The sequence below is a fragment of the Budorcas taxicolor genome, chromosome 15 (assembly GCF_023091745.1).
Source record: "Budorcas taxicolor isolate Tak-1 chromosome 15, Takin1.1, whole genome shotgun sequence".
NCBI lineage: Eukaryota > Metazoa > Chordata > Mammalia > Artiodactyla > Bovidae > Budorcas > Budorcas taxicolor.
In genome coordinates this window covers 43,004,091-43,031,796 of record NC_068924.1, presented here as the reverse complement: position 1 = coordinate 43,031,796, position 27,706 = coordinate 43,004,091, and the positions used below count along the sequence as shown (strand labels likewise).

General features: G+C 42.9%; 1 protein-coding gene and 1 pseudogene across 1 annotated transcript; both read right to left on the bottom strand.

Moving 5' to 3' along the window:
* Positions 1–635: 635 nt before the first annotated feature.
* Positions 636–27,706, bottom strand: NRIP3 (nuclear receptor interacting protein 3). The gene is made up of 8 exons (XM_052653203.1): positions 27,661–27,706; positions 27,044–27,204; positions 5,813–5,974; positions 5,225–5,307; positions 3,084–3,223; positions 1,255–1,307; positions 1,056–1,150; positions 636–759 (listed from the first exon to the last, which is right to left on the bottom strand). Exons 1-8 carry the CDS (start codon positions 27,704–27,706, stop codon positions 744–746), a joined length of 756 nt encoding a protein of 251 aa, XP_052509163.1. The 3' UTR covers positions 636–743.
* LOC128061042 (uncharacterized) lies at positions 1,753–1,983 on the bottom strand (annotated as a pseudogene).

Genomic DNA, 27,706 nt, shown 5'->3' with positions numbered 1-27,706 from the left:
CACAGGAGGGAGGGCTACCCAGGTCCTCTGGCATCCATCCCCAAAGCATATTCTTCCCCTACCCTGCCTTTTTACAAACCCTTACCGCTTCATCCGCCTCTCAAGGCTTGAAGCCACAAATGAAAATGAACATGGCCTTGGCTTTGGCTTGTCTGGTCTGAGTTCTAGGTGCCCTCTGCCACTGACAGTATATGAGCTTAGACAATTCACTTGCCTCTCTGGTCCTCTAAATGAAAGGGCTGGACTAGCCCATCTCTCTGAGTTCTTTCAGTTCAATTCATACTTGAGAAATCAACAAATGAATTAGAATAGATTCTAATTCAGAGCCATAGGTATTCTGCATAAGAAGTAAAGGTCAGGTTCCTGTTTATTACATATGTTAGCTTTAAGAGAAGAAGCAAGTTATCTATGGAGAAATAGAACCCGGCAGCCCCTATATTTGACTAATAAAAGCAAATTCCTTGAAGAAGCAGAGAAATAGGCCATAAGTGAGACCTGGCAGTGTCAAAAAGATCTATAAATTAAGTGGTCAAAGGAGTAAAAAACAATGGCTATAACCAGACAAGATCTCTAAGCACAGACTAAAGTCGAGAGAGGTCTGGGAGGGAATGAGCCCCTGGAGCTTCTACTAGAGGGTAGGACTTGGTCCACAGCAAGTTGCTGCTGCATTTGGTTCAAACCCAGTTTTTTCAATCTGTCAACCTGGTGTGTGTGCACACATGCAGACATGCTGTAGGCTGTAGTTAGGCTTCTGAAGTGCTGAAATGAGAAAGAAATGGAAGAAATGATACCAAATTCAAAGAAATTAGGCTGAAGGCACATACAATATTAGTTTAAAAGCTACTCCCTCCACCACACTATGCAGTATCAATCAGTACTCATTCTGAAACACGGGCTACAGAATTGTGTGGGACTGTGAACTCTGGGGGTGAGGAGGGGTGTCATTGTTATGTGATTGAAAGTCAAAAGCAGGATACAATCCAATACCCTGTATGAGAACCCCTCCAGTTAATAACAAATTGATTTGACTTGACCTGACCCATTCTGGCACTCACTTATCTTCATTCAAGGAAATTGTCTCCACAAAAGGGATTTCTTCCTTGTCTGTCTTTCCCATGATCAGCCGGTGCTTATCCAAGTTTATGATGCACTGAAAACAAAACAGGATCACTGGTTACTGTCAATGATTTCACTGTGTAAGAGAACCCTTACCTCAGGCAAAAGGTACCAGTGGGTTAGTAGAACCAATCATACCTTCAAGGATCGGAGAGTCTGCAGACCAAGAGACAAGTTCTTCTCATTATCCTCTAATAAGAAAAAAACAAAAAACAAAAAACACCCAGGATTTAACCATTCCCATGTTGTTTAGAAATCGGCCTTATCACCTTCAGGTTCTATACAACTTCCCCCTCTCCCATCCATCTAATAAACAAAGCATTTCTCAGGAGAAGGCAATCACACCCCACTCCAGTACTCTTGCCTGGAAAATCCCATGGACAGAGGAGCCAGGTAGGCTGCAGTCCATGGGGTCACTAAGAATCGGACACGACTGAGCAACTTCACTTTCACCTTTCACTATCATGCACTGGAGAAGGAAATGGCAACCCACTCCAGTGTTCTTGCCTGGAGAATCCCAGGGACAGGGGAGCCTGGTGGGCTGCTGTCTATGGGGTCGCACAGAGTTGGACACGACTGAAGCGACTTAGCAGCAGCAGCAGCAGCAGCAAGCATTTCTCTCTATTTTCATACAAAGCCACTCACATAACCTTTTCTTTTTCACTCTCCCAGATAGTTAGAAAATAGATCCTCAAAAACCAATGGCAGTTACAAAGTAAAAACACACTGCCAAGAACTGGCTTCACACTCAGTAAGGAACACTGTACCTCTCCCTCATGGCTTATGGGTACAAGAAGAGTACAATACCCACTCAAGAAAAATTCTCTAGCAATGAACTGTACAGATGATTCCTGAAAGCACAGTCTTAATCTCCTGCCATAGGCCGCTGCTGCATCCGTGAAAGCCGCTCACTTTCTACTGACAGCCACATTCTTGTCACTTCCCTTGCCTCCTCACAAGTATTTCCATCTTACATCCCATAATTCAGTAAAATGGCAAACTTTAAAACACCATTTTTGCTCATAAATTGTTCAGAAACACTTCAAAGCAGCAACAAGCCACATCAAAATACGGTTCCCTGGCAGCCAACCATACATGGCTTGCTTCTGAATCCTATGAGAAGCTGCTATTACCCCACCCACCGCACCTGGAACTACCAGGGTCCAAGTACCGTCGCAGTGCCCCTCTGCAGGCAACCTGCTTCCTGCCACGGGTCCGCGTGGACTGCTTCTCACCTGCTGGAGAAGCCCGCAGACTTGAGTTTCTTATACTAAGTAATTTCCCCCAGATCATTATAGTTTGAGCTTCCCTGGTGGCTCAGGTGCTAAAGAATCCACCTGCAATGCAGGAGACCCAGATTCAATCCTTGGGCTGAGAAGATACCCTGGAGAAGGAAATGTCAACCTACTCCAGTATTCTTGCCTGGAAAATCCCACAGAAGAGCCTGGTGGGCTACAGTCCATACGGTCTCAGAGTCGGACATGATTGAATGACAAAGGTGGTAGAGTCAAGATTCAAACCCAGGTCTTTTTAACTTTAAAGGACAAAGAAAGCCCTTTGGACAAAAACCAAGAACTTAGAGTAGTGGGGAATAGAGTACAGGAGTTGGTGGGAAGTTATGATGGGATTTAGGGCAAAGGAGTAAGAGGATCTTGCCCTCTACATCTAACTAGCCCATGGAAAGTTCTCAGTAGCCACTTTTACTGGCACACAGAAATTTTTGTTTTCTTACCCCCTTGAAATTTTTTATTCTCTGAGTGATTTTCAACATGTCTTGAATGAAGCTCAAGGCCCATCTGGTACTTTGGAAGGCAAAAACTGGGACAAGGTTTATAGTACAGAAAAGTGGAAACTTGGGGTTTTGAAGAAGTCAGTACTTAGAGGCCTGAGATCCCATGAGGATTTGGTGGAAGGAGGGAGAGGGTTTACCTTAGGGGTCCACAGGTCCAGTCCCCAATTCAACTCACCAACCACAGCTGCTGGGCAGTCCAGGCGGAGGGAGCCCAGTGTGATCACCAGGTGCTCAATCTGGCCCACAACTTTCAGATGCCGGGGTAGGGAAAGTCTCTCTCCTTCATGCTTGTGAGATCTGACATGCTCCTTGAGTCTGCACCAGAGAGCAAATACCAGAATCCCCTTGGCAGAGGTTTCTGATGGAATCTGGCAATGCCTACCTTCTGACTCACAGCTGGAATATTCCAGGGATTTCCTGGGTTAATTTACCAAAAGAAAATGTTAGCCTACATTTCTTGTTTGAGCACTTTATCCTAAACATGTCAGGGGGTATATAAAAATATATATAAAGATTTAGTTCCTGTTCTAGAAGGCTATGTCACTATCTGCACTCATGGGACACACTCAGAGAATCCTTTTCTGCATTCCAACATCCCCACTTATGTACAAGGCAGTTTAGTTAACAGAGCCTTTTACACATCTGTAAGTAAAGATCTCAGAGTGGGCAAATTAATCCTAATTTTAGAAGATGCTTTGTTCAATGTCTAATTTTCTCTTTGTTTTAGTCTCTCTTCTTCACTTAGTCTTATGCTATAAGGTTGGTAGAGGTAGGTACTTACTTGCTGAGTGCATTGATATTGGTTAATTCCTAGTTAATTTAACTTGTCTGTCTAGAAGAGAAAGGAAAGAACAGCACCAAGGTTTCACAGTTATGTAAGCTGGTTGGAACAGCCAGCATCCGAGCTATTATGAGTTGGTGGATAAATACTTAATTATGGACTCTCTGTGGTGATACTTCTGCTTTACTCCATTTTCTCTCTTTCGGTGTTACAGCCCATGCAAAAGGAAAATAATTGCAGTTTTACAGATGGTTATTAACTCCTCTGGAATCATGGCAGTCTACTGCCTAATTATGCACTAGGACATTATTAGTCTTTCTGGAAACATCATGTTGCACTATAGCTCATCACTTCACTACATAAAAAGGCTCAGGATTCTTCCCACAGGAGCACTGTGTCTTTGGGCTCCCCCACCACCCTAAATAGCAATGCACAAAACCCACAGAGCCAGCTGCAAAGAGTCAGCAGTGAGGGGTGAGAAGGTAGAAACAAGAAGGAACAGGTCCTATGGGCAGAAGTCACTGATATACAAATCAAGATTTGTGTAAGTCCTGCCTAAGAACAAGAATATTTTTTAAAGTGGCTTAAAATGGGCCATTACATCTACTCTAGTCATTGTTTCAATACAGAGATCTGGGCTGGGGGATGCTTTGTTGTACTTAGGGCTAGAGAAGTGGAAAAAGACATTGGATTGATCCTCCCAATTCTGGGCTAGACCTCAGGGCCCACCTGGTACTTTGGAGAAAAGAAAAGGAAGAAGAAAGAGAATAAAAGGATGGATTGAGTGAAAAGGAGGAAAGATACAAAATGTCTTTCTCTGACTAAAAAAGAGGGAGAACCCAATTCCAGCTTTAGAGAACTTAATATATTCAATATATAAGGTGTCTGCCTCACATCCAGTTCCCAGCAGGGGCAGCAGTAAGATCTGATTTTACATGTTAATTGCAGAAAGGAAAGAGACTAACCACCCCTGTAATGGTTCAGGCCTAACAGCTCTATTCCACAGTCTGACTGATGCTTCTTGGGACAGGCAGGGTGACCTCCAGAATTCCAAGTAAGCCAAGGTCAACCACATCCCTGATTTTACTTCTCTGGGCTATACCTGCAGGGCAGCTCTTTTTAATTTGCTGTCTGGGGAGGGCACAAATCAGAATCAGGGCATGGCATGCAATGAGTCAAGGATCTCATACTCTCTCATTCCAGAGCCCGAAGGTCTTTGTTCAAAACTTAACTGATGGGAGATAATGCTTTCCTGGTGGCTCAGACGGTAAAGAATCTGCCTGCAATGTGGAAGACCCGTGTTCGATCCCTGGGTAGGGAAGGTCCCCTGGAGGGGTGCATGGCAAACCACTCCAGTATTCTTGCCTGGAGAATCCCATGGACAGAGAAGCCTGGTTGGCTAGTTCATGGGTTTGCTAAGAGTCAGACATGACTGAGTGACTAACAGTTTCAGTTTCAATGGAAAGCCTGAACTTCAAAATAAATTCAAGCAAAGAGCATACAGCATCTGACTTTTAGTACAAGTGGCTACTTACCCCAGTCTGTCCACACAGGCTGAAGAGATGAGATTATATTGACAGCCTGTGTCAACCAAGGCTTTCACATCCTTTCCAGCACACTGTGGAGAGAAAATATACTGTTCAACAGAAGCCAGAGACACAAAAGGGAAGAGAAATCCAAAGAGCAAGCCGCAGATGTCACATGAAAGTCAGGGTTGGAGAGCATCCTCACATTTATGGAGGATAGTGTCCCATCTGTATCCATTGTGGTGTCTCCTTTGAGGGGTTCTTTTTCCTGCTGATTGTAGAGCTGACAGAGGATCCCAAAGGCCTTTGGGATGTTTCCTTTTATACACAAAGTGGCTTTTGTGTGTGTGTATCACATATCCCTTTGCAAATCTGATGTAACATTTAGTCCTTTTCCCCATAAAGGATGCACATGCATACAAAAGACTGCATACACTTCCAGTGATGCACACAGTGCCCCCTTAAAACTCATTTATGGATTCCGTGATAACATCCACATTCTATACAATTTGGAGGAAAGGGCCCCATTATTGGGATCATGTTAGACCTGAATCCTACTCTGCAGAAAACCTGGAAAAGTTATTATCAGAACTTTACCTGGCAAGAAACCAAAATCATGTCATCATCCTCAGACTTCTTCAGCCCCTCAGACTTGGCCTGATTGAATTTGTTGGTCTTAGAAGCCCAAGGGACACGACTGCTTCGGAGCTTAGATAGGTTGGTTTCCATGAGGCGCCTCTGCAGAATGTTATGAGGTTGCTTGGGGAACAGAAAGCAGAGGCTTCTTAGTGACAGGCCATGTTCCCCTTCCCCCCATTGTCTCCCAGGCGCCATGGAAATAATGAAGGAGCCTCACATAACTGAGCTCCACCTTTGCCTCTTATTTATTCTTCCCTCAAGTACAGATTTCATGAGTATTATCAGAGCAGGAACTATCAGAACAGTAGACCAACCTCAGTGAATGAAAAAGCAATATGGGACTCTGGGAAATGTGAACAGGGTCAGTATTCCATGGCTAAAGAAAAGTAAGGGACTCTTGTGATTTGTACTACCTGGGCTTCCTGCCTTCCCTTCCCTTCCAAGGGCATTTCTGGAGAAAAGTGGCTTTACTCTATGTGGAATAAATATATCTTTCCAGACAACTTATAAGTAAGGGCAGCTAATTCTCACAGGCCAAAGAAACCTTAGCACTGGTTTTCAGGAGTTCTGTGTACTTCTATTTCAAGTCTCACTTCCTCACAGTCTTATCTTTTGGACTCAAATGCATATGCCTTGGTGACCTGGCTCTCTCCAGTGGGCTGGGTCATCCATGGCGTGGATGAGGTGGGAAGACAGGTCATACCTGCTGAATAACACTCTTAGGAGATACACTTTAGAACCTGACAGAACCCATGAGAATCATCCTTACCATTATCCTCTGGACTTCAAGAAGCATAAGGCTCCTCCTGCCATATGCTTGTTATCCATTCTCTCTCTTAATGGGCCGAAAGTGGAGTATAAAGGGGGCAGAAACTGACCAAGAAGCAGGGGGCTTAATTAGACCTTATATCCATGCCAGGATACATAATGTTAGGATGCAGAATAAGGAATGTGAATTCAAGTGTGCTCTTTGATAGTGCTTAGGAGAGTTACTAAGAGAAGGCAATGGCACCCCACTCCAGTACTCTTGCCTGGAAAATCCCATGGGCAGAGGAGCCTGGTAGGCTGCAGTCCATGGGGTCATGAAGAGTTGGACCCGACTTGGCGACTTGACTTTCACTTTTCACTTTCATGCACTGGAGAAGGAAATGGCAACCCACTCCAGTGTTCTTGCCTGGAGAATCCCAGGGACGGGGGAGCCTGGTGGGCTGCTGTCTATGGGGTTGCACAGAGTCAGACACGACTGAAGCGACTTAGCAGCAGTAGCAGTAGCAGCAGGAGAGTTACTAGGGTAGATATAACTACGCTCTACTCTTTCTGCTCCAAGTGGCCTCCAGAAAGTGTAAGCCACTTCTTGAAGTCATTTGACCTAAGAAATCTCTACAGGAGCACATTATTCCCAGTTTACAATAATACTTCAAATCCCTCAGAGGATAGAGCCTTATCCCAAGTATCTTCGTGACACATTCTAGACGTCATTTCAATTCTAAAAGGAAGATAGGCACTCCTAGAAGTCCAGAGCCTAGAACCTTCCCCAGCAAGGAGTAGAACTGGAGTTTTCATTATCCACTATCTCACAGATTTCTGAGGAAGAAAGGAATCAGAGCCATGACTCACTGTAACCCTCGTGAGGCGAAGAAATAGATTCCCAAAATACACTGATTCTTGGCAAGGCAGATTCTAAATTAACATCCTTGGGAAAAAGAGGGGGGGCATTTAAATGAAAATGAGAGATTCTTAACTTGATAAGGAGCTACAGGAAGTGCTAACTTTGTCAGATTTCCCGATTTGACCCTGGGAGAATGCTTTGCTCTGCAAAAGAAACAGAAATTCTTCATTCTTATCTCTTTCACTAATAAGCCTAGATTTATATGAAAGCAGGTGTTTGTTTCTGTCAGATCCATGCTTAGCAGAACCAACTCAGATAAGTTGGATTTGTAGAACTGAAGACTGGAAGGGACTTCAAAGGCTGTCTAACCTAGGCCCTCCCAACCTAAAGTTTGTGGCTTTCCTTCTACAGTGGTCTTGCTGAATACCACTTTACCTGGATACTCTAAATCTTGAGAGGAGTCTAATCATTGGACATATAAGGCAAATGAGGAAGGTTCTGAAATCATTTCCCTTGAGTCATCTCTCTTCTGAATTTTCCTCCTAGACCCCTTCTCCATAGCCTATATATTAATATACACTCCAAGTTCTCATATACTGGGGAGAAAACTCCTCCACAGAACTCCAGATCCTGTCTCTTCAATGCCACATCCTAACCTAATCATGTGCTAAGTGATTCAGTCCTGTCCAACTCTTTGTGACCCTATAGACTGTATCCTGCCAGTCTCCTCTGTCCATGGGATTCTCTAGTCAAGAATACTGGAGTGAGCTGTCATGCCCTCCTCCAGGGGTCTTCCCAACCCAGGGATTGAACCTGCATTGGCAAACAGGTTTTTACCACTATTACCACCTGGGAAGCCCAATCTAATCACACCCTTGTCTTAATTGGCCTTTAATAAAGGTTGAAATCACTATTCTATTTCCTGACATTCTATATTTTTTCACTGAAGTCACTTCTGACCCCACAATACCAATAATGATCTCCTAATTTCCAAATCTGATAGACATTTTTCAGCCTTCATTCTCTAGGGTATTTGGCCCTGGGGACTATTCCTTTGTTTAGTAACCAAAAAAGGTTTAAACATAACACATGTTCAATGTAAAATATTCAAATATCACTAAAGCAAATACAATTAAAAGGGAAAGCTTCCTCAGCACCTCACCCTTCTTAGTTCCACTCCCTACAAATGACAACCATCAAATTTAGAAGAATATCCTTCCTTTTTTTTCCTGTCTTAGATCCATGTGAGATCTTAGTTCCCAAACCAGAGATTGAACCTATGCCCCCTGAATTGAGAATGCACAATTTCAACCACCACCAGGGAGTCCTCCCTAAATTTTAATGCATTTACAAACATAAATAAAAATAGGATCACATCATAATACTCTTCTAAATTTTAAAAACTTTGTTTAATATATGAAAGGCATTTTTCCATGTCAGTAATATAATTATTTTCATTTATTTTTATAACTAAAAGTATTCACAGTATAGTTCAGGAGCTGAAAATTCACAGCCAATAAACTCATATGAATCTCAGAGATGCTTTTCGGTAGTCATTTAATTACGCCCTCATGTTTTAAATTACAATGGAACTGCACATTTACCTCTGCTCCCAACCAAAATTTCGCTAAAATGATGGTGAAGGAGTTCAGTTCAGTTCAGTTTAGTCGCTCAGTCGTGTCCGACTCTGCGACCCCATGAATCGCAGCACACCGGGCCTCCCTGTCCATCATCAACTCCCAGAGTTCACTCAGACTCACGTCCATCGAGTCAGTGATGCCATTCAGCCATCTCATTCTCTGTCGTCCCCTTCTCCTCCTGCCCCTAATCCCTCCCAGCATCAGAGTCTTTTCCAATGAGTCAACTCTTCGCATGAGGTGGCCAAAGTATTGGAGTTTCAGCTTCAGCATCATTCCTTCCAAAGAAATCCCAGGGCTGATCTCCTTTAGGATGGACTGGTTGGATCTCCTTGCAGTCCAAGGGACTCTCAAGAGTCTTCTCCAACACCACAGTTCAAAAGCATCAATTCTTTGGCGCTCAGCCTTCTTCACAGTCCAACTCTCACAACCATACATGACTACTGGAAAAACCATAGCCTTGACTAGACGGACCTTAGTCAGCAAAGTAATGTCTCTGCTTTTGCATATACTATCTAGGTTGGTCATAACTTTTCTTCCAAGGAGTAAGCGTCTTTTAATTTCATGGCTGCAGTCACCATCTGCAATGATTTTGGAGCCCAAAAAAATAAAGTCTGACACTGTTTCCACTGTTTCCCCCTCTATTTCCCATGAAGTGATGGGACTGGATGCCATGATCTTCGTTTTCTGAATGTTGAGCTTTAAGCCAACTTTTTCACTCTCCTCTTTCACTTTCATCAAGAGGCTTTTTAGCTCCTGTTCACTTTCTGCCATAAGGGTGGTGTCATCTGCATATCTGAGGTTATTGATATTTCTCCTGGCAATCTTGGAGTTGCTGCTGCTGCTAAGTCGCTTCAGGCAGGTCCGACTCTGTGCGACCCCAGAGACGGCAGCCCACCAGGCTCCCCCATCCCTGGGATTCTCCAGGCAAGAACACTGGAGTGGGTTGCCATTTCCTTCTCCAATGCATGCAAGTGAAAAGTGAAAGTGAAGTCGCTCAGTTGTGTTGACTCTTAGCAACCCCATGGACTGCAGCCTACCAGGCTTCTCTGTCCATGGGACTTTCCAGGCAAGAGTACTGGAGTGGGGTGCCATTGCCTTCTCCAAATCTTGGAGTTAGAAAGGCCTAATCCTTTCACAAAGTGAAGAGTAAACAACAACAACAACAACAAAAGAGATATTGACAAAATCTTGGAATCTAAAAAACAGACCAAAAACTGGTAAATGACCTAGACTGCTGCTGCTGCTAAGTCACTTCAGTCATGTCCGACTCTGTGCGACCCCATAGATGGCAGCCCACCAGGCTCCCCTGTCCCTGGGATTCTCCAGGCAAGAACACTGGAGTGGGTTGCCATTTCCTCCTCCAATGCATGAAAGTGAAAACTGAAAGTGAAGTCACTCAGTCGTGTCTGACTCTTAGCGACCCCATGGACTGCAGCCCACCAGCCTCCTCTGTCCATGGAATTTCCCAGGCAAGAGTACTGGAGTGGGGTGCCATCACCTAGAGAAAGCTATATTCTTCATACCATTCTACTTCATGGGACACTAGAGTAGCAGAGGTCACCTGCTGCTAACTAAAATCCATGATTTCCTCTTCTTTCTGGACGGATACATAGATTATGTTTCCCAGTCTTTCCTGTTGTCAGATAAGGCCATATGACTGAGTTTGGCAAGCAGAATGTGAGGGAAAGTGACACACACCTCTTCTAGGCTTGGCTCATAAAACTCTCCTGTGCACACTCCTCCATACTCTTCTCTTATTCTGACGCTGAAATGGAGATGACCCCTAGGGTAACCTTCCTGGAGGTAACATGTTTAAGATAAAAAGCCACCATCAGCCTGAGTCCCCAAATGACTACATGGAAGAGGGCTATCTTGTTGACCTTTCCACTAGAACTGTTAATTTTAAAACAATAAATTATTACATTTGGACTATTTTATACTTGTGGGTATAAAGCATATATGCATATTAAAAAGCACAGACATTACTTTGTCAACAAAGGTCTGCCTAGTCAAAGCTAGGATTTTTCCAGTAGTCATGTATGAATGTGAGAGTTGGACTATAAAGAAAGCCAAGCACCACAGAATTGATGCTTTCGAACTGTGGTGTTGGAGAAGACTCTTGAGAGTCCCTTGGACTGCAAGGAGATCAAATCAGTAAATCCTAAAGGAAATCAGTCCTGAATATTCATTGCAAGGACTAATGCTGAAGCTGAAATTCCAATACTTTGGCCACCTGCGAAGAACTGACTCATTGGAAAAGACCCTGATGCTGGGAAAGACTGAAGGCAGCGGGAGAATGGGATGACAGAGGATGAGATGATTGGATGGCATCACTGACTCGATGGACATGAGTTTGAGTAAGCTCCGGGAGTTGGTGATGGGTAGGGAAGCCTGGCATGTTGCAGTCCATGGGGTCGCAGAGTCAGATATGACTGAGCGACTGAACTGAACTGATACTTGGGGGTCTAGCTGTAAAAGCAGTTTTCCTACTTAAAAACCCTGGGAAAGCTGATGAATAGAGGTATTAGAAACTACAGTTGGAGGGTACAATTAGAGCTGGAAAGAGATTAATATAAAGCCTGCATGGGACTCTTACTTGACCCAGACAGCTGGGAAGAATGCCAATACTTTATTCTTTTTTGTAAGAGTAAATCAAAAGATTTTGGCTGGTTGATAGTTTGGCTAGGCTTAGAACAGATTCCTACAATAGCTGAGGACGAGGGTGGAGCACCCTACTACACCAGAACTGAAGGATATGACCTTACAGATTGAAAGGGTTCACATGGAGCCTTGCATAATGAAAGATAAAAGATCCACACCAAGATTTCACACAATTAAGAATTTTTGGAATATCATGGATGACAAAGATTCCAAAAGTTTTTAGAGAGAAAAAGAAGATTCAAATACAAAGGATTAGGAATCAGAATTACATATGACTACTCAATGGTAATAATGGAAGCTTAAAGACAGTGATGGAAGCAAGGTCTAATGCTGTAAAGGGAAATATTGCATAGGAACCTGGAATGTTAGGTCCATGAATCAAGGCAAATTGGAAGTGATCAAGAGTGAACGTTGACATTTTAGGAATCAGTGAACTAAAATGGACTGGAATGGGTGAGTTTAACTCAGATGACCATTATATCTACTACTGTGGGCAAGAATCCCTTAGAAGAAATGGAGTAGCCATCATAGTCAACAAAAGAGTCTAAAATGCAGTACTTGGATGCAGTCTCAAAAACGACAGAATGATCTCTGTTCGTTTCCAAAGCAAACCATTCAATATCTCAGTAATCCAAGTCTATGCCCCAACCAGTAATGCTGAAGAAGCTGAAGTTGAACAGTTCTATGAAGACCTATAAGACCTTCTAGAATTGACACCCCAAAAAGATGTCCTTTTCATTATAGGGGACTGGAATGCAAAAGTAGGAAGTCAAGAAACACCTGGAATAACAGGCAAATTTGGCCTTGGAGTACAGAATGAAGCAGGGCAAAGGCTAATAGAGTTCTGCCAGCAGAAAGCACTGGTCATAGCAAACACCCTCTTCCAACAACACAAGAGAAGACTCTACACATGGACATCACCAGATGGTCAACACCGAAATCAGATTGATTATATTCTTTGCAGCCAAAGGTGGAGAAGCTCTATACAGTCAGCAAAAACAAGACCGTCAGCTGACTGGAGCTCAGATCATGAACTCCTGATTGCCAAATTCAGACTTAAATTGAAGAAAGTAGGGAAAACCACTAGACCATTCGGGTGTGACCTAAATCAAATTCCTAACAACTATACAGTGGAGGTGAGAAATAGATTTAAGGGACTAGATCTGATAGACAGAGTGCCTGATGAATTATGGACGGAGGTTCGTGACATTGTACAGGAGACAGGGATCAAGACCATCCCCAAGAAAAAGAAATGCAAAAAAGCAAAATGGCTGTCTGAGGAGGTCTTACAAATAGCTGTGAAAAGAAGAGAAGCAAAAAGCAAAGGAAAAAGGAAAGATATACCCATTTGAATGCAGAGTTCCAAAGAATAGCAAGGGGAGATAAAAAGCCTCCCTCAACAATCAGTGAGTGCAAAGAAATAGAAGAAAACAATAGAATGGGAAAGACTAGAGATCTCGTCAAGAAAATTAGAGATACCAACGGAACATTTCATGCAAAGATGGGCTCAATAAAGGACAGAAATGGTATGGACCTAACAGAAGCAGAAGATATTAGGAAGAGGTGGCAAGAATACACAGAAGAACTGTACAAAAAAAGATCTGCATGACCCAGATAATCACGATGGTGTGATCACTCACCTAGAACCAGACATCCTGGAACATGAAGTCAAGAGGGCCTTAGAAAGCATCACTATGAATAAAGCTAGTGGAGGTGATGGAATTCCAGTTGAGCTATTTCAAATCCTGAAAGATGATACTGTGAAAGTGCTGCACTCAATATGCCAGCAAATTTGGAAAACTCAGCAGTGGCCACAGGACTGCAAAAGGTCAGTTTTCATTCCAATCCCTAACAAAGGAAATGCCAAAGAATGCTCAAACTACCACACAATTGCATTCATCTCACACACCAGTAAAGTAATGCTCAAAATTCTCCAAGCCAGGCTTCAGCAATACGTGAACTGTGAACTTCCAGATGTTCAAGCTGGTTTTAGAAAAGGCAGAGGAACCAGAGATCAAATTGCCAACATCTGTTGGATCATCAAAAAAGCAAGAGAGCTCCAGAAAAACATCTACTTCTGCTTTATTGACTATGCCAAAGCCTTTGACTGTGTGGATCACAATAAACTGTGGAAAATTCTGAAGGAGATGGGAATACTAGACCACCTGATCTGCCTCTTGAGAAACCTGTATGCAGGTCAGGAAGCAACAGTTAGAACTGGACATGGAACAACAGACTGGTTCCAAATAGGAAAAGGAGTACGTCAAGGTTGTATATTGTCACCCTGCTTATTTAACTTCTATGCAGAGTACATCATGAGAAATGCTGGGCTGGATGAAGCACAAGCTGGAAACAAGACTGCCAAGAGAAATACCAATAACCTCACATATGCAGATGACACCACCTTTATGGCAGAAAGTGAAGAAGAATTAAAAAGCCTCTTGATGAAAGTGAAAGAGGAGAGTGAAAAAGTTGGCTTAAAGATCAACATTCAGAAAACGAAGATCATGGCATCTGGTCCCATCACTTCATGGCAAATAGATGGGGAAACAGTGGAAATAGTGACAGACTTTGTTTTTTGGGGCTCTAAAATCACTGCAGATGATGATTGTAGCCATGAAATTAAAAGATGCTTATTACTTGGAAGGAAAGGTATGACTAACCTAGACAGCATATTAAAAAGCAGAGACACTACTTTGTCAACAAAGGCCTGTAATCAAGGCTATGGTTTTTCCAGTAGTCATGTATGGATGTGAGAATTGGACTATAAAGAAAGCTGAGTGCTGAAGAATTGATTCTTTTAAACGGTGGTGTTGGAGAAGACTCTTGAGAGTCCCTTGGACTGCAAGGAGATCCAACTAGTCCATCCTAAAGGAGATCAATCCTGGGTATTCATTGAAGGACTGATGTTGAAGCCAGAACTCCAATATTCTGGCTACCTGATGAGAAGAGCTGACTCATTTGAAAAGACCCTGATGTTGGGAAAGATTGAAGGCAGGAGGAGAAGGAGACGACAGAGGATGAGATGGTTGGATGGCATCACCGACTCAATGGACATGAGTCTGGGTGAACTCTAGGAGTTGGTGATGGACAGGGAGGCCTGGCATGCTGCGGTTCATGCAGTCGCAAAGAGTCGGACACAAATGAGGAACTGACCTGAACTGAACTGAACATATTACAATGTTAGCATAGTAGGAGAGGGGACATGATGGAGAGGAATAAGAGAATTAAGGAACAGCTCAAAAAAATTTTTTTAAGTTTTAAATTATATACTTTTTTTTTGATAAATGTAAATTTAAAAAATATACCCTATACATTAAGAAAGCATACAGCCACAAGAAAAACCAACTTTATGGGGCCTGAATGGAGGTACATTTTTTTTCTCATATAACAAGAAGATGGAGGTAGGTAGCTGCTGGCATTAATTCAGCTGATTAACAATTTCAGGGCTATTGTTTCTATAATTTTCATGGATATTCCCTCATGGTCTTATGATGGGTGCCCCAGCTCCAGGCATTACAACCACATCCAAGGAATGAGGAAGGAAGAGGGGACTCTCTGTCATCTATCCTTTTTATCAGGAAAGCAAAAGCTTTCCCAAAAGTTCCCTCAGCAGTTTTCTACCTATATGTTCTTGGTCAGAATTCACATGGCCACTTCTAATGGCAATGAAATGTAGATGAATTTAGCTTCTCCATAGAGGAGTCGGATAGATAGAAAAGGGCTGAAAATGGGTGATAATTTAGCCAACTAACTCTGTCTACCAAACTGTGCAAAAACTAAAGTGCATGTACATGTGTGCATATGCACACACATGTATGCATGCTGATACCCCCCTACACACACCCCAATAACGTAACTTCAGTTCAGTTCAGTTCAGTGCAGTCGCTCAGTCGTGTGCAACTCTTTGCGACTCCATGGGCTGCAGCATGCCAGACTTCCCTGTCCATCACCAACTCCCAGAGCTTACTCACACTCATGTCCATCGAGTCGGTCACACCATCCAACCATCTTATCTTCTGTCGTCCCCTTCTCCTCCTGCCTTCAATCTTTCACAGCATCAGGGTTTTCTCTAATGAGTCAGTTCTTCACATAAGGTGGCCAAAGTATTGGAGCTTTAGCTTCAGCATCACTCCTTCCAATGAACATTCAGGACTGATTTCCTTTAGGATCAACTGGTTTGATCTCCTTGCAGTCCAATGCAGATGTAATGTCAGATTATCCAAAAACCTTAGCACCTATTTTTTTTTTTTCACATATGCCCTACCCTCTGCATTTTAAAACAGGACATCATCTGTAAACATATGAGTCTGTGGTACAAACACACCTCAATTTACATAACTACTAATGGACATGTAGATTGTTTCTATATATTTGCCATTAGAAACAATGCTTTAATAAAGAACATTCTGTTTTTCTTGAAACTCTCCTCCACTGGCTTCTAAAACCACTTTTCTGTCTATTCTACATCTATATCATTTATTGGTTCCTTTGCCTCTGCTCATTTCCTAAATGTTAGTGTTCCTCATTGCTCTCCTTGGGTCCCCTTCTCACTTGACAAAACCTTTAAGGGCAATCTTACCTACTTTCATTGTGTAAATAACTGCCTTTATGATGATGACTCTGTCTCATGCCCAGCCCTCGCTTCTGAGTTTCAGATCCATAGAACCAACTGTCTCTTTGAACTTCTCCACTTAGATACCTCACAGGCACTTTCAAACTTAACTTGTCGCACTAATCTTTCCCACAAAACTTGTGCTTTCTCCCATCATCTTCATCTTGGTGAGTGAAATTCTGCTGTTTTAACACCTCGCAGATTCCTCCCCATTTCTGCTGTTATAGCAAAGTTCAAATAATCTCCTAAAACATTATATCATGGTCTCCTTCTCCTGCAGTGGTTCTTTTACCAGCTGTATTAAACACAAAATATGCAATTTAGCATTTAAGACCTTCCACTAACTCATCCTGCTTCCCAATCTTACCTTTATTTCCTCCATGAAGGCTTTCTATTTCAGCAAAATGACCACTTGTCACACACAACCTTGAGTAAATCACTAATCTAAGTATTACTTTTTTTTTTTTATCAGTCTCACATTCTTCATCAGTAATAAAAGAGGTATGAGCCTCAAAGTCCTGTTCCATTTTAATGTTCTGGATTACTTTCTTTCCACTAACCTGGTAAAATGACACCATTACCCACCCACCCATTTTGATTCTTTTGATTCTCAGAAGAGAATCAAACTTCCTAACTTTCCATCCCAAGTATATCCTGAGTTGGTCCCCAACTTACAATGGTTCAACTTCTTATTTTTCAACTTTGTGATGGTGCCGAAGTAATACACTTTCAGTAAAAACCATACTTTGAATCCTGATCTTTTCCTGGGCTAGTGCTACACAGCACAACACTCTCTCATGACACTGGACAGAGGCAGCAAGCTGAAGTTCCCAGTTAGCCTCATGATCATAAGGGCAAACAACTGATACACTTAAAACTCTTTTGGACCCATACAACCATTCTCTGTTTTCACTTTCTGTGTGATAGTCAATAAATTACATGAGATATCTGACACTTTATTATAAAATAGGCTTTGTGTTAGATGATTTTGCCCAATTGCAGGGTAATGTGTTCTGAGCACGTTTAAGGTAGGTTAGGCTAAAATATGATGTCTGATAGGCTAGGTATATTAGATGAATTTTTGACTTAACAATATTTTCATCTTACGATGTGTTTATAAGGATGTAACCTCATTGTAGGTTGAGGATGATCTGTACTGTTGCTGCTTCCTCTGAAATTTATTTGGTATCGATCTACTTCTCCCCATCTTTACTACCTCCAATCTAATCCAAGCCACTGTCATCTCTTATCTGTGCTACAACAGCCTCCTGGCTTGTCTTCCACCTCTTCCCTCACTCTTCTGCAAATCATTCTCTACACAGCAACCAGAGCAAGCTTTTAAAAATATGTGAGATAATACATTCCCTTACTTAAAGCCCTTCAATGACTTTCCATTGTTCTTCAGACAAAATTCAAACTTCTTACCATGGTCTATAGGGCTCAGCACCATCTGGTCCTTGTCTATCTCTCCAACCTCCACATACATACCATTACTGTTGTTCAGTCACTAAGTTGTGTCCAACTCTTTGCAACCCCATGAACTGCAGCATGCCAGGCTTCCCTGTCCTTCACTGTCTCCCACAGTTTGCTCAAACTCATGTCCACTGAGTCAGTGATGCCATTCAACATCTCGTCCTCTGTTGCTCCCTTCTCCTCTTGCCCTCAATCTTTCCCAGCATCAGGGTCTTTTCCAATGAGTCGGCTCTTCACATCAGGTGGCCAAAGTATTGAAGCTTCAGCTTCAGCATCAGTCCTTCCAGTGAATATTCAGGACTGTTTTCCTTTAGGATTGACTGGCTTGATTTCCTGGCTGTCCACGGGACTCTCAAAAGTCTTCTCCAGTACTACAGTTCAAAATCATCAATTCTTCGGTGCTCAGCCTTCTTATGGTCCAACTTTCACATCCATACATGACTACTGGAAAAACCATAGCTTGACTGGACAGACCTTTGTTGGCAAAGTGATGTCTCTGCTTTTTAATACACTGTCTAGGTTTGTCAGAGCTTATTCTTCCAAGGAGCAAGTGACTTTTAGTTTCATGGCTGCAGTCACCATCAGCATTGATTTTGGAGCCCACGAAAGTGAAATCTGACAGTTTCTATATTTTCCCTGAAATCTGGCAGTTTCCACACTTCCCCCATCTATTTTCCGTGAAGTGATAGGACCGGATGCCATGATTTTCATTTTCTGAATGCTGAGTTTTAAGCCAACTTCTTCACTCTCTTCTTTCCCCTTTATCAAGAGGCTCTTTAGTTCCTCTTAACTTTCTGCCATTAGAGTGGTATCATCTGCATATCTGAGGTTGCTGATACTTCTCCTGGCAATCTTGATTTCAGCTTGTGATTCATCTAGCTGGGCATTTCACATGATGTACTCTGCATATAAATTAAACAAGCAGGGTGACAATATACAGCCTTGATTTACTCCTTTCCCAATTTGGAACCAGGTTATAGTTCCATGTCCAGTTCTAACTGTTGTTTCTTGTTCTGCATACAGGTTTCTCAAAAGACAGGTAAGGTGGTCTGGTATTCCCATTTCATTAAGAATATTCCACAGTTTGTTGTGATCCACACAGTCAAAGGCTTTAACATAGTCAATGAAGCAGAAGTAGATTTTTTAAAATTCTCTTGCTTTTTCTATGATCCAGTATATGTTGGCAATTTGATCTCTGGTTTCTCTGCCTTTTCTAAATCCAGCTTGTACTTCTGGACATCCTCAGTTCACATACTGCTGAAGCCTATCTTGAAGAATTTTGAGCATAATCTTGCTAGCATGTGAAATGAGTGCAATTGTGTGGTAATTTGAACATTCTTTGGCATTGCCTTTCTTTGGGATTGGAATGAAAACTGACCTTTTCCAGTTCTGTGGCCACTGTTGAGTTTTTCAAATTTGCTGACATAATGAGTGCAGCACTTTAACAGCATTATCTTTTAGGATTTGAAATAACTCAGCTGGAATTCCATCACCTCCACTAGCTTTGTTCATAGTACTGCTTCCTAAGGCACACTTGACTTCACACTCCAGGATGTCTGGCTCCAGGTGAGTGACCACACCATTGTGGTTATCTGGGTAATTAGGAGCTTTTTTGTACAGTTCTTTTCTGTAGTCTTGCCAACTTTTCATACATTCTATATACACACTCAAAAACTCTTTTCCCTTCTAATGCCTTTGTACCTGCCATTCCCTCTGTTTGAAATGTCCTCCCCCTAATACTTCAAATAGTTAGCTTGCTCTCATCATTCAAGTCTCAGCTCAAACATTACTTTCTCAAAAACATCTTCCATGACCATACTATTTAAAGGAGGTACTCCACCTCTTACTAACATATCCCACTATTTCTTTTATAGTAATTGTAAGTTCAGAATTATTTTGCTTATTTAGTTGTTTCTTATTTCACTCCCCCAACTAGAGTATTAATTTCACAAGGGCAAGGGCCTTGATTGTGTTGATCACAGCTATATCTCCAGGTCTTGATATAATACTGGATGAACAAATCTCTATACTTCACTTTTTCAAAAAACTTTTATTGATCAACATCATCTAGTTCTTACTTTCAGAATTCATACTGAATGAACAAATCTCTACACTTCACTTTTTCAGAAAGCTTTCTTGATCAACATCATCTAGTTCTTTCTTTCAGAATCCCTTCAATACTCATACATTACATAGTTTGTACTACTTGCATTCCCACTCCTTGAGTGCTGCTTTGCAAATTTGCTTAAGTGGTTTATTTTATGTTTATTGAAATATTGCCTTTCCAAGGGCTATCTTCTACTTTCCAGATATCCTTCAAGACGTACAGCACTAGTCAGATAGATGCTGCAGATACTATGGTGGCCTTTTGGGCATAGCTCAAGTCACCTTCCTGATGTGGATCCTGCTTTATGTTTTAGTTCAACAAGGCAACTACTAACCTAAGTAGTCCCAGGTTCTCTACTGTTCCCACTAATGTGGCTGCTAAACCTTAACCAGCATTTAGGCATCTAAATCCTAAGCAGGCAAGCTCAAATGTGAGGTCTTTATCACCACCAGGAGCTTCTGAAGGAAATGAGCCTTGTGGGCAGTGTTGTATTCTAGGTAGCACAGCTGAGGTTAAATATTAAATATTTCTTCTAACCAGCCTTAGAGTGGGAAGAAAAGTGAGGTGAGAGGAAGCAGGCTGTACTGCAGGATACCATGGGATCATGATTTAAACAAGAACTTCTAAGGTCACCTTCTCAATCACTTACCTATGCTGCACTGAATCCACACAGAATCAGTCTAATAGATTTCTGTGGTCCATAGGATAGGGCTTCCCTGGTGGCTCAGAAGGTAGAGTATCTGCCTGCAATGCGGGAGACCTGGGTTCAATCCCTGGGTCGGGAAGATCCCCTGTAGAAGGAAATGGCAACCCTCTCTAATACTCTTGCCTGGAAAATTCCATGGACGGATGAGCCTGGTAGGCTACAGTCCATGGGGTTGCAAAGAGTCAGACACGACTGAGTGACTTCACTTTATAGGATGGACCAGACTGGAAAATAGAAGAAATTACAGAATCTGCCTTCTTTGTAGTATTTACTCCCAAAGGAGAAACCCAAGATTTCTAGCTTAGCAATAGAACACTTAGAAATGCTGCTGCTGCTGCTGCTAAGTTGCTTCAGTCGTGTCCGACTCTGTGCGACCCCATAGACGGCAGCCCACCAGGCTCCCCCGTCCCTGGGATTCTCCAGGCAAGAACACTGGAATGGGTTGCCATTGTCTTCTCCAATGCATGAAAGTGAAAAGTGAAAGTGAAGTTGCTCAGTCATGTCTGATTCTTAGTGATCCCATGGACTGCAGCCTACCAGGAGGTCAGCAAATATGGCCCACAAGTCAAATCAGCCTGTTGTGCACTTTTGTAAATAAAGTTTTATTAGAACACAATCAACCCCATTTGTTTACTGTCTATGGCTGCTTCTGCATTATAACAGCACAGTTGAGTAGCTGAGACAGAGACTGGCCTGCAAAGCCAAAAGCAATTACATCTGGTCCTTTACAGAAAAGTTTGCCAACTCTTGACTTAGAGTATTGTTTAAAATATATATGCTTTGGAGTCAGGCAAAGCTGGGTTCAAGTTAGTAAGTACCCTGCAGAGCTTTTGTGAGGATAAAATGAGATGGTCCATATGAAGCATTTAACGTTGTGTCAGGTATAGAGTAAGCATGCAAATTATATGTATGTGTATATATGTATTTTAAACCCTCATGTTCAACTTAAAATTGAAGCTGATCACTTTTTTTTTTTTATTAAAAGGGTATGAAACAGCTTACTCCGTTTTCATCCTCATGTATAGTTTGTAGACAGACACGGACTCCTGACTGACTCTCACTTCAAGCCCAATATACGTGTCTCTATCTGGTCTTGGAAATCTAAAGGGGCACTAATTTCTGTGCTTTCTCTTTATTTATAAGCTGAATATACAACACGTGACCCTTTCTACACCATAGAAACACAGATTATCCTTGGTATTACAGCTGCTCAAAATCACATGGGACTCTACCTAAGGCAGTCTGTCACATTGCCCCAGGCCTTCTGTGTTCTGTCTCTTTACTTTTGCCTTATGACCCAACAGTCATGCTTTTTCAAGAGAACAGCCTTATTCCTGAGATGGTGGTTTCTCAGTCACCCCTGGTGGGCTGCATTATTGCAGGAAAGGATTTATACAGGGGCAGGGAATTAAACCAGATAACCTATAAAGTTCTTATTCTGAGGTTCTATAGGGCATGCTCTGGAAGCAGCCTCCTCTCTATATAATATCACAGTCAGTTGACTCTCCAGGGGATGATAAAGCTCTAATCAGATGTTGTTCTCCATCACGATTGTCACACCAGGCCAGAGTAGTCACTGCTTCCACTGAACTTCTCTAGTGCTGATTGACTTTAATCTCTTGACATGGCATAAGCTTCCTGGTGGTATTATTCATCTTCTCATGGAAATATCTATTCAACATCTACACCTGAATAACTAATAGACGTCCCAAACTTGACTTGTTCAAGAATCAAATTCCTGATTCTTATTTCCTATCCTTAACCTGCACCTCTTAGCCATTTCAGTGTATGACAAACTTTATTCTTCCAATGACTAGATCAAAAACATAAGTGTCATTCTTGACGACTCCTTCTTTCAGATCTTAAATCCAACTCTCAACTAAACTTGTCAGCTCTGTCTTCAAAAGAACCAAGAATCTGGTCTTTTCTTGTCCTCTTCATTGCTAGCACAATGCTCTGAGGCACCATCATCTTTACCTAGATTACTATCTAAATGCTAACTAACCAGCTTCCTAACCAGTCTGCCTTGCTTACACGCTTGCCCCCTACAGCATAATCCACACAATAGTCTGCTTTGTGAAATGTCACATCATCTCCTCCTTTTGCAAAAAGTTTTCCACCAGTTTCCCTTACCAGATTAAATATCTGTACAGTGATCTATAAGGCTCTAAGTACTTTGGACTCCCACTATCTCTCTGATGTTGTCTATCACTTCCTCTTGCCCATTTTGCTCTGGCCACAATGGCCTTCTTATAATTCTTCAATCACATCGAGCACAATGATGTTCGAGCCTTTGCACTGGCTGTTCCTTCTGCCTATAACATTTTTCCCCAAGATATTTTGCCCTCTCATTCCCTTCAATATCTCCTATAGTGTCATCTTACCAGAGATGCCTTCCTTGATCACCCTAGATAAAACAGCAAGGCTCTACTTCATCCTACCTGGCCATTACACTCTCTATTCCCTAATCCTGGTTTATTTTCTCCATAGCACTGATTACAACCTGATATAGTATATATTTACTTGATTTATTTTCTACCTTCTTGCCCACAAGAATGCAAGTTCTGTGAGGGCAGGAAACCCGTTTTGGTTCACTATTATATCTTCAATACCTAGATTATGCCTGACATGTAAAAAGTGTTCAATAAATATTTGGGGAAGAAATAAATCAATTGGTCCTATCCTTTCCCCAATCTATAAATTCCTTGTATAGGTAAACTTTGCTGTTTTCTTCTTTGTGTTCCTAGCACTCTGTCCTGAACACAGCTAGTATTCAAATAATGTTTACTATAATTAGGATTTGATCATGGCTCTGGAAATCTTCAGTTTGCACCAGATACTGATTTATACTGCTATTTCATGCTCCTCTTCTAAAACTCCAAAATCCTCTGGATCAAAATCTACAGCATTCTGGATGTCTTGTGGCATTATGAAAAATTAATCTATAGAGTAACACCCAAGGCTGCCCTCATTGATAGAGATTCTGACCAGGAAGATCAGATACTCAGAATATTCCTTGCAGCTGTTGTGTCTGACTCTTTTTTGACCCCATGGACTGCACCCCACCAGGCTCCTCTGTCCATGTGATTTCCCAGGCAAGAATACTGGATTGGGCTGCAATTTCCTTTTCCAGGGGATCTTCCCAACCAAGGATCAAACCTGCATCTCCTGCATTAGCAGACAGGTTTTTTACCACTGAGCCACCAGGTAAACCCATACTCAAGAGTACAGGGCTGGTCATTTCACAGTCGGTTGGCTTTGCTTTATTTCCTTTCCCAGCCTTTTAATTTTAGTGAGTTTTCTTAAAGCATTTGGCTATAAGCAGAAGCAATCATAGGGAGAAAAGCAAAACCCTCTTTTTATTCCTGAATAAGTAAGGATATACCCTGATGGTCAGTACTATTATCATAACGGAAAGACAGCATATTATACCATGATATGACTATTTTTAAAAGTTGAAAAGTCTTCACCTCAATGAGAAGAATATTTATTAATCTGGTAGCTAACAAAAAAGAAATTAGAATACACAAAGCTCCAAGAGTGATTTTTTCTAGCTTCATCAACTTGAATAATAATAATGATAAGTGAAATAAAATATTACTCACTTATATCTCTGATTTTAGTTCTTAATCTAATACACACACACACACACACAAACTGTACAAGATGAAAGGACAAACAAAATAAGACAGCCAGACGTAAGAAATAAGATTAATTTCCACAGTAGACTTTGTAGCAGCCAACTACACACAAACAGGAATAGGGCAAAGGCAGTTCCCTGGGGCCAAGAGAACAAGATCACATTTGACCGTCTATGGATGCTCTTTGCCAACAGAAAAAAAAAGTTGGCAGGCTGGATTCAAATAGTGAATATTATAGAAACAGCATGGTAAAAGGTAGATAATTCAGAATATTCAACAATATAATTCTAATATAGGTCACCAGTATGAAGAAAACAACATACAGTCTTCTCACTAGCACAAACCCCAAAGTCAATGAGAACTAATTCATCCTTTCCCTCCTATCTTCCTCTGGTGCCGCCCCTTCCTTTTCTTGTCCCACTTCTATTGAGTTTGTATAGACTTATGTAATCAATTTTGGGCTTCAGTAGTGGCTCAGGTGGTAAAGAATCTGCCTATTTTGTACTATAGACTTGTCTAATCAATTTTGGTATCCTCCAAATTTCACTTAGGTGACAGAACATTGAGTCAACACTGGTCTATACTACCAGCTATATCCATAAAGACAAGTGACACAGTACTTCTAAGGTTATTTCTAAGATTATTCAAAGGCAGCAGCATAAGGTCCAAGAAAGCTTAAGCTTGCCACTTCACCCCAGTACCCAGAGCTCTCCTAGCCCTATCTCAGTCTGCCTTAGCATCTGTGACTGGTTCTAACTCTTCTGTGCAATACTTGCGTACTCCAGGTGTGCGAACAGTGAGAGAGTATCGGCTCCCTGGCAGTGGAGGGCAGTGGGGAGAGAAATTGTGAACCATGGGTTAGGGTCTCACAGTAAACTGCAGTGTGTCACATCCATGGCAATAACCTGCTTTGAGGATGTTTCTTCCTTCTGGCCTACTGCCCGTTCCATATTAGCAGCTCCTATGTGGCTCAACTGAGACAGACTGGAGTCAGAAAAGCAGATGGAATTCTTCCTACACAGGATGAAGCAGTATAAAGAATGCTTGGCAGAAGAATGGAGAGGCAGTTCCTCAGGGCTAGGAAACTCCTCGACATCCCAAGGACAACCAAATGTGAAACATCTTAAATTCAGCATAAAGGGGGGGAAATTCCACACTTGACTTATTTTCCTATTACTGTTTATTGGCTCCTGAGGCTTCCAAGAACTAGGATTATTTTGGCCTGAAAGTAAGAAGATTTGTACCAGATTTGCTACATGAATTTTGACTGCTGTAAAATGGAAGGAAGAAAGACAGTGATCTCTTTTCTAGGAATACATTTCACTTATCCACCACTCTAAGTTAGCATGAATCAGATTACCTATCCTGTGGCTTGTTCAAGTAAAACATCCTTTAAAAAACATAGCAGGATAACTGAGTAGACATCTCCTGCACATAAATAGCTAAAAATAACTCTCTATCACAATAGGGGAAGGCAAACCTGATCTTGATATGTATGTCTCATTAGAGTTGATAAAATTTAAAAAAAAGAAAAGTGGATTCAGCGGCTCTGCCCTCCATACCCAACATGTGCTGGAAATGGCAATTTCAGTGGTCCAGGCTGATACTCTCTTCCCTGACAAATTAAACATTCCAAAACCTCAAAAATACTGGCAAAATTATAGAAAGCATCCACTTTATTTAAAAGACATTTAAGTAATGCTTTATAAATTATTGCCTAAATGAATAAAGTGATTATGAACTTCAAGAAAACAAGTTAAACTACAAGAAAATTCCAGATGAAAGCACAAAACTGAACGTCAATTCGGTGCAGCACCACTACAGTGAATTAAGGAGGGGAGTTAGATACAGTTCTTTAAACTAGTAATCTTTATCTCCCTATAGGATCCCCCCTATAGATACAGGACAGTATGGTCTTTGAACTCAGACCTCCAGTTCTGGAGTTTCTCCTTCTTAATGCCAAGAACAACCTTGCTAGTAAAAGAAAGAAAGAACTGCGGGAGCCCCAGTACAGACCCAGCTCCACACATTAGCCGTTGATGAGAGGGAGCAGCCTGGCTTTCTCCCTCTATCCACTCTTTGGGGATGGAGCAGCAGGAGAGGAAAATGATGAAGAGAGGTCTAGGGCTCAGGAAACCTTCACGGTCACCCTTTTTCTCTCCCCGCCCCCTCCCGTTGGAAGGTCAAGGGTAGATGAGACCAAAATCAAACGGAAAAGTAGATTTTGCACAGAGGGGAAATGGATTCAACAAAAGCGATCTGGATATGGTGACTGCCCAGAAAGCCCCCTTCCCACTTCGTTCTCTCCTCCTCACACCCACTAGGAGTCACAAGACGGGCCAAGCAGCCTAGGAGGCAGCGGGAGCTACCCTGGCCGCGAGGCTCAAGGCCCGGGCAATCAAACTCGGCACTACGAATAAAGGAAAGGGGAGCTGAGGGCAAGAAGGCAGGGTTTCTTCTACTCCAGAGGAGAAAGAAGGGAGGAGGGTGCGCTGAAGCGAGGGCGAGCTGGAAGAGCTACTCTGGAATCCCGAGAGAAACTGAAGCAGGGGGATGCTGGATGGAGCGCAATCCCCAACAGAGCACCAGAGACAGCGGACAGCGCTGGAGACCGAGGGGGCCGGGCCGGTGACTCAGTGAAAGCGGCGAAGGGCGGGCCCTAGGAGACCTTACAGCGCAAAGGTGACAGACCGCCGCACGCGGGGTCCCCGAGGCGGGTGCGGCCGCGGGGGCTCACCGTGTCCTTGGACGAACCCAGCTTCTTGAGGCCGTCCAAGGGCAGCAGGTCGGCCGAGTCCTTGTGGATGAACTGCACGGCCTGCTTCATTCGGCGCTGCTGCCTCAGCGACGCCGCCTCCCGCATGTCTGAATCCTTGCGGCCGCCCTCGGTGAGGAGCCCTGAGTAAAACATCGCTGAGGCGCCCGCGGCCCAGCGGCCCCGTCGCTCCCCGCTCCACGGCAGCCCTCAGCCTCGAGCTCCTCCGGCGCAGCGAGAGCCGCGCGCCTCAGTTTTTATAGCCGAGCGTGACGTCACGCGGAGCAGTCTGTGTACGCGCGGGGGGCGGGCCCGGCACAGCTCCCCCGGCCGGCGCGCGGCTCCCCAGCGTTCCCCGCCGCTGCCCACCACCGCGTCAGCCGGGCTGCGGGGACAGTGGGGGCGAGGAGGAGTGGCGCTAGCGGGACTGACTCGGAGAGCCAAGAGTCTGCTGCGGCCACTTTACCCAACCGGTCCCTCCCATTGTAGGTGCCCAGTGTCCCCTGGACCGAGATGAGGTGTGTGTGGGGCGCGGGGGCGGGCAGTTTCCGAGCAGCCTCGCCCACGCCGGCCGCCGCCACCACCTGGTTACAGCGTACCTGTCCACGCAGTGGCCGATCCTGGGATCACCGATAGCTGGGCCAT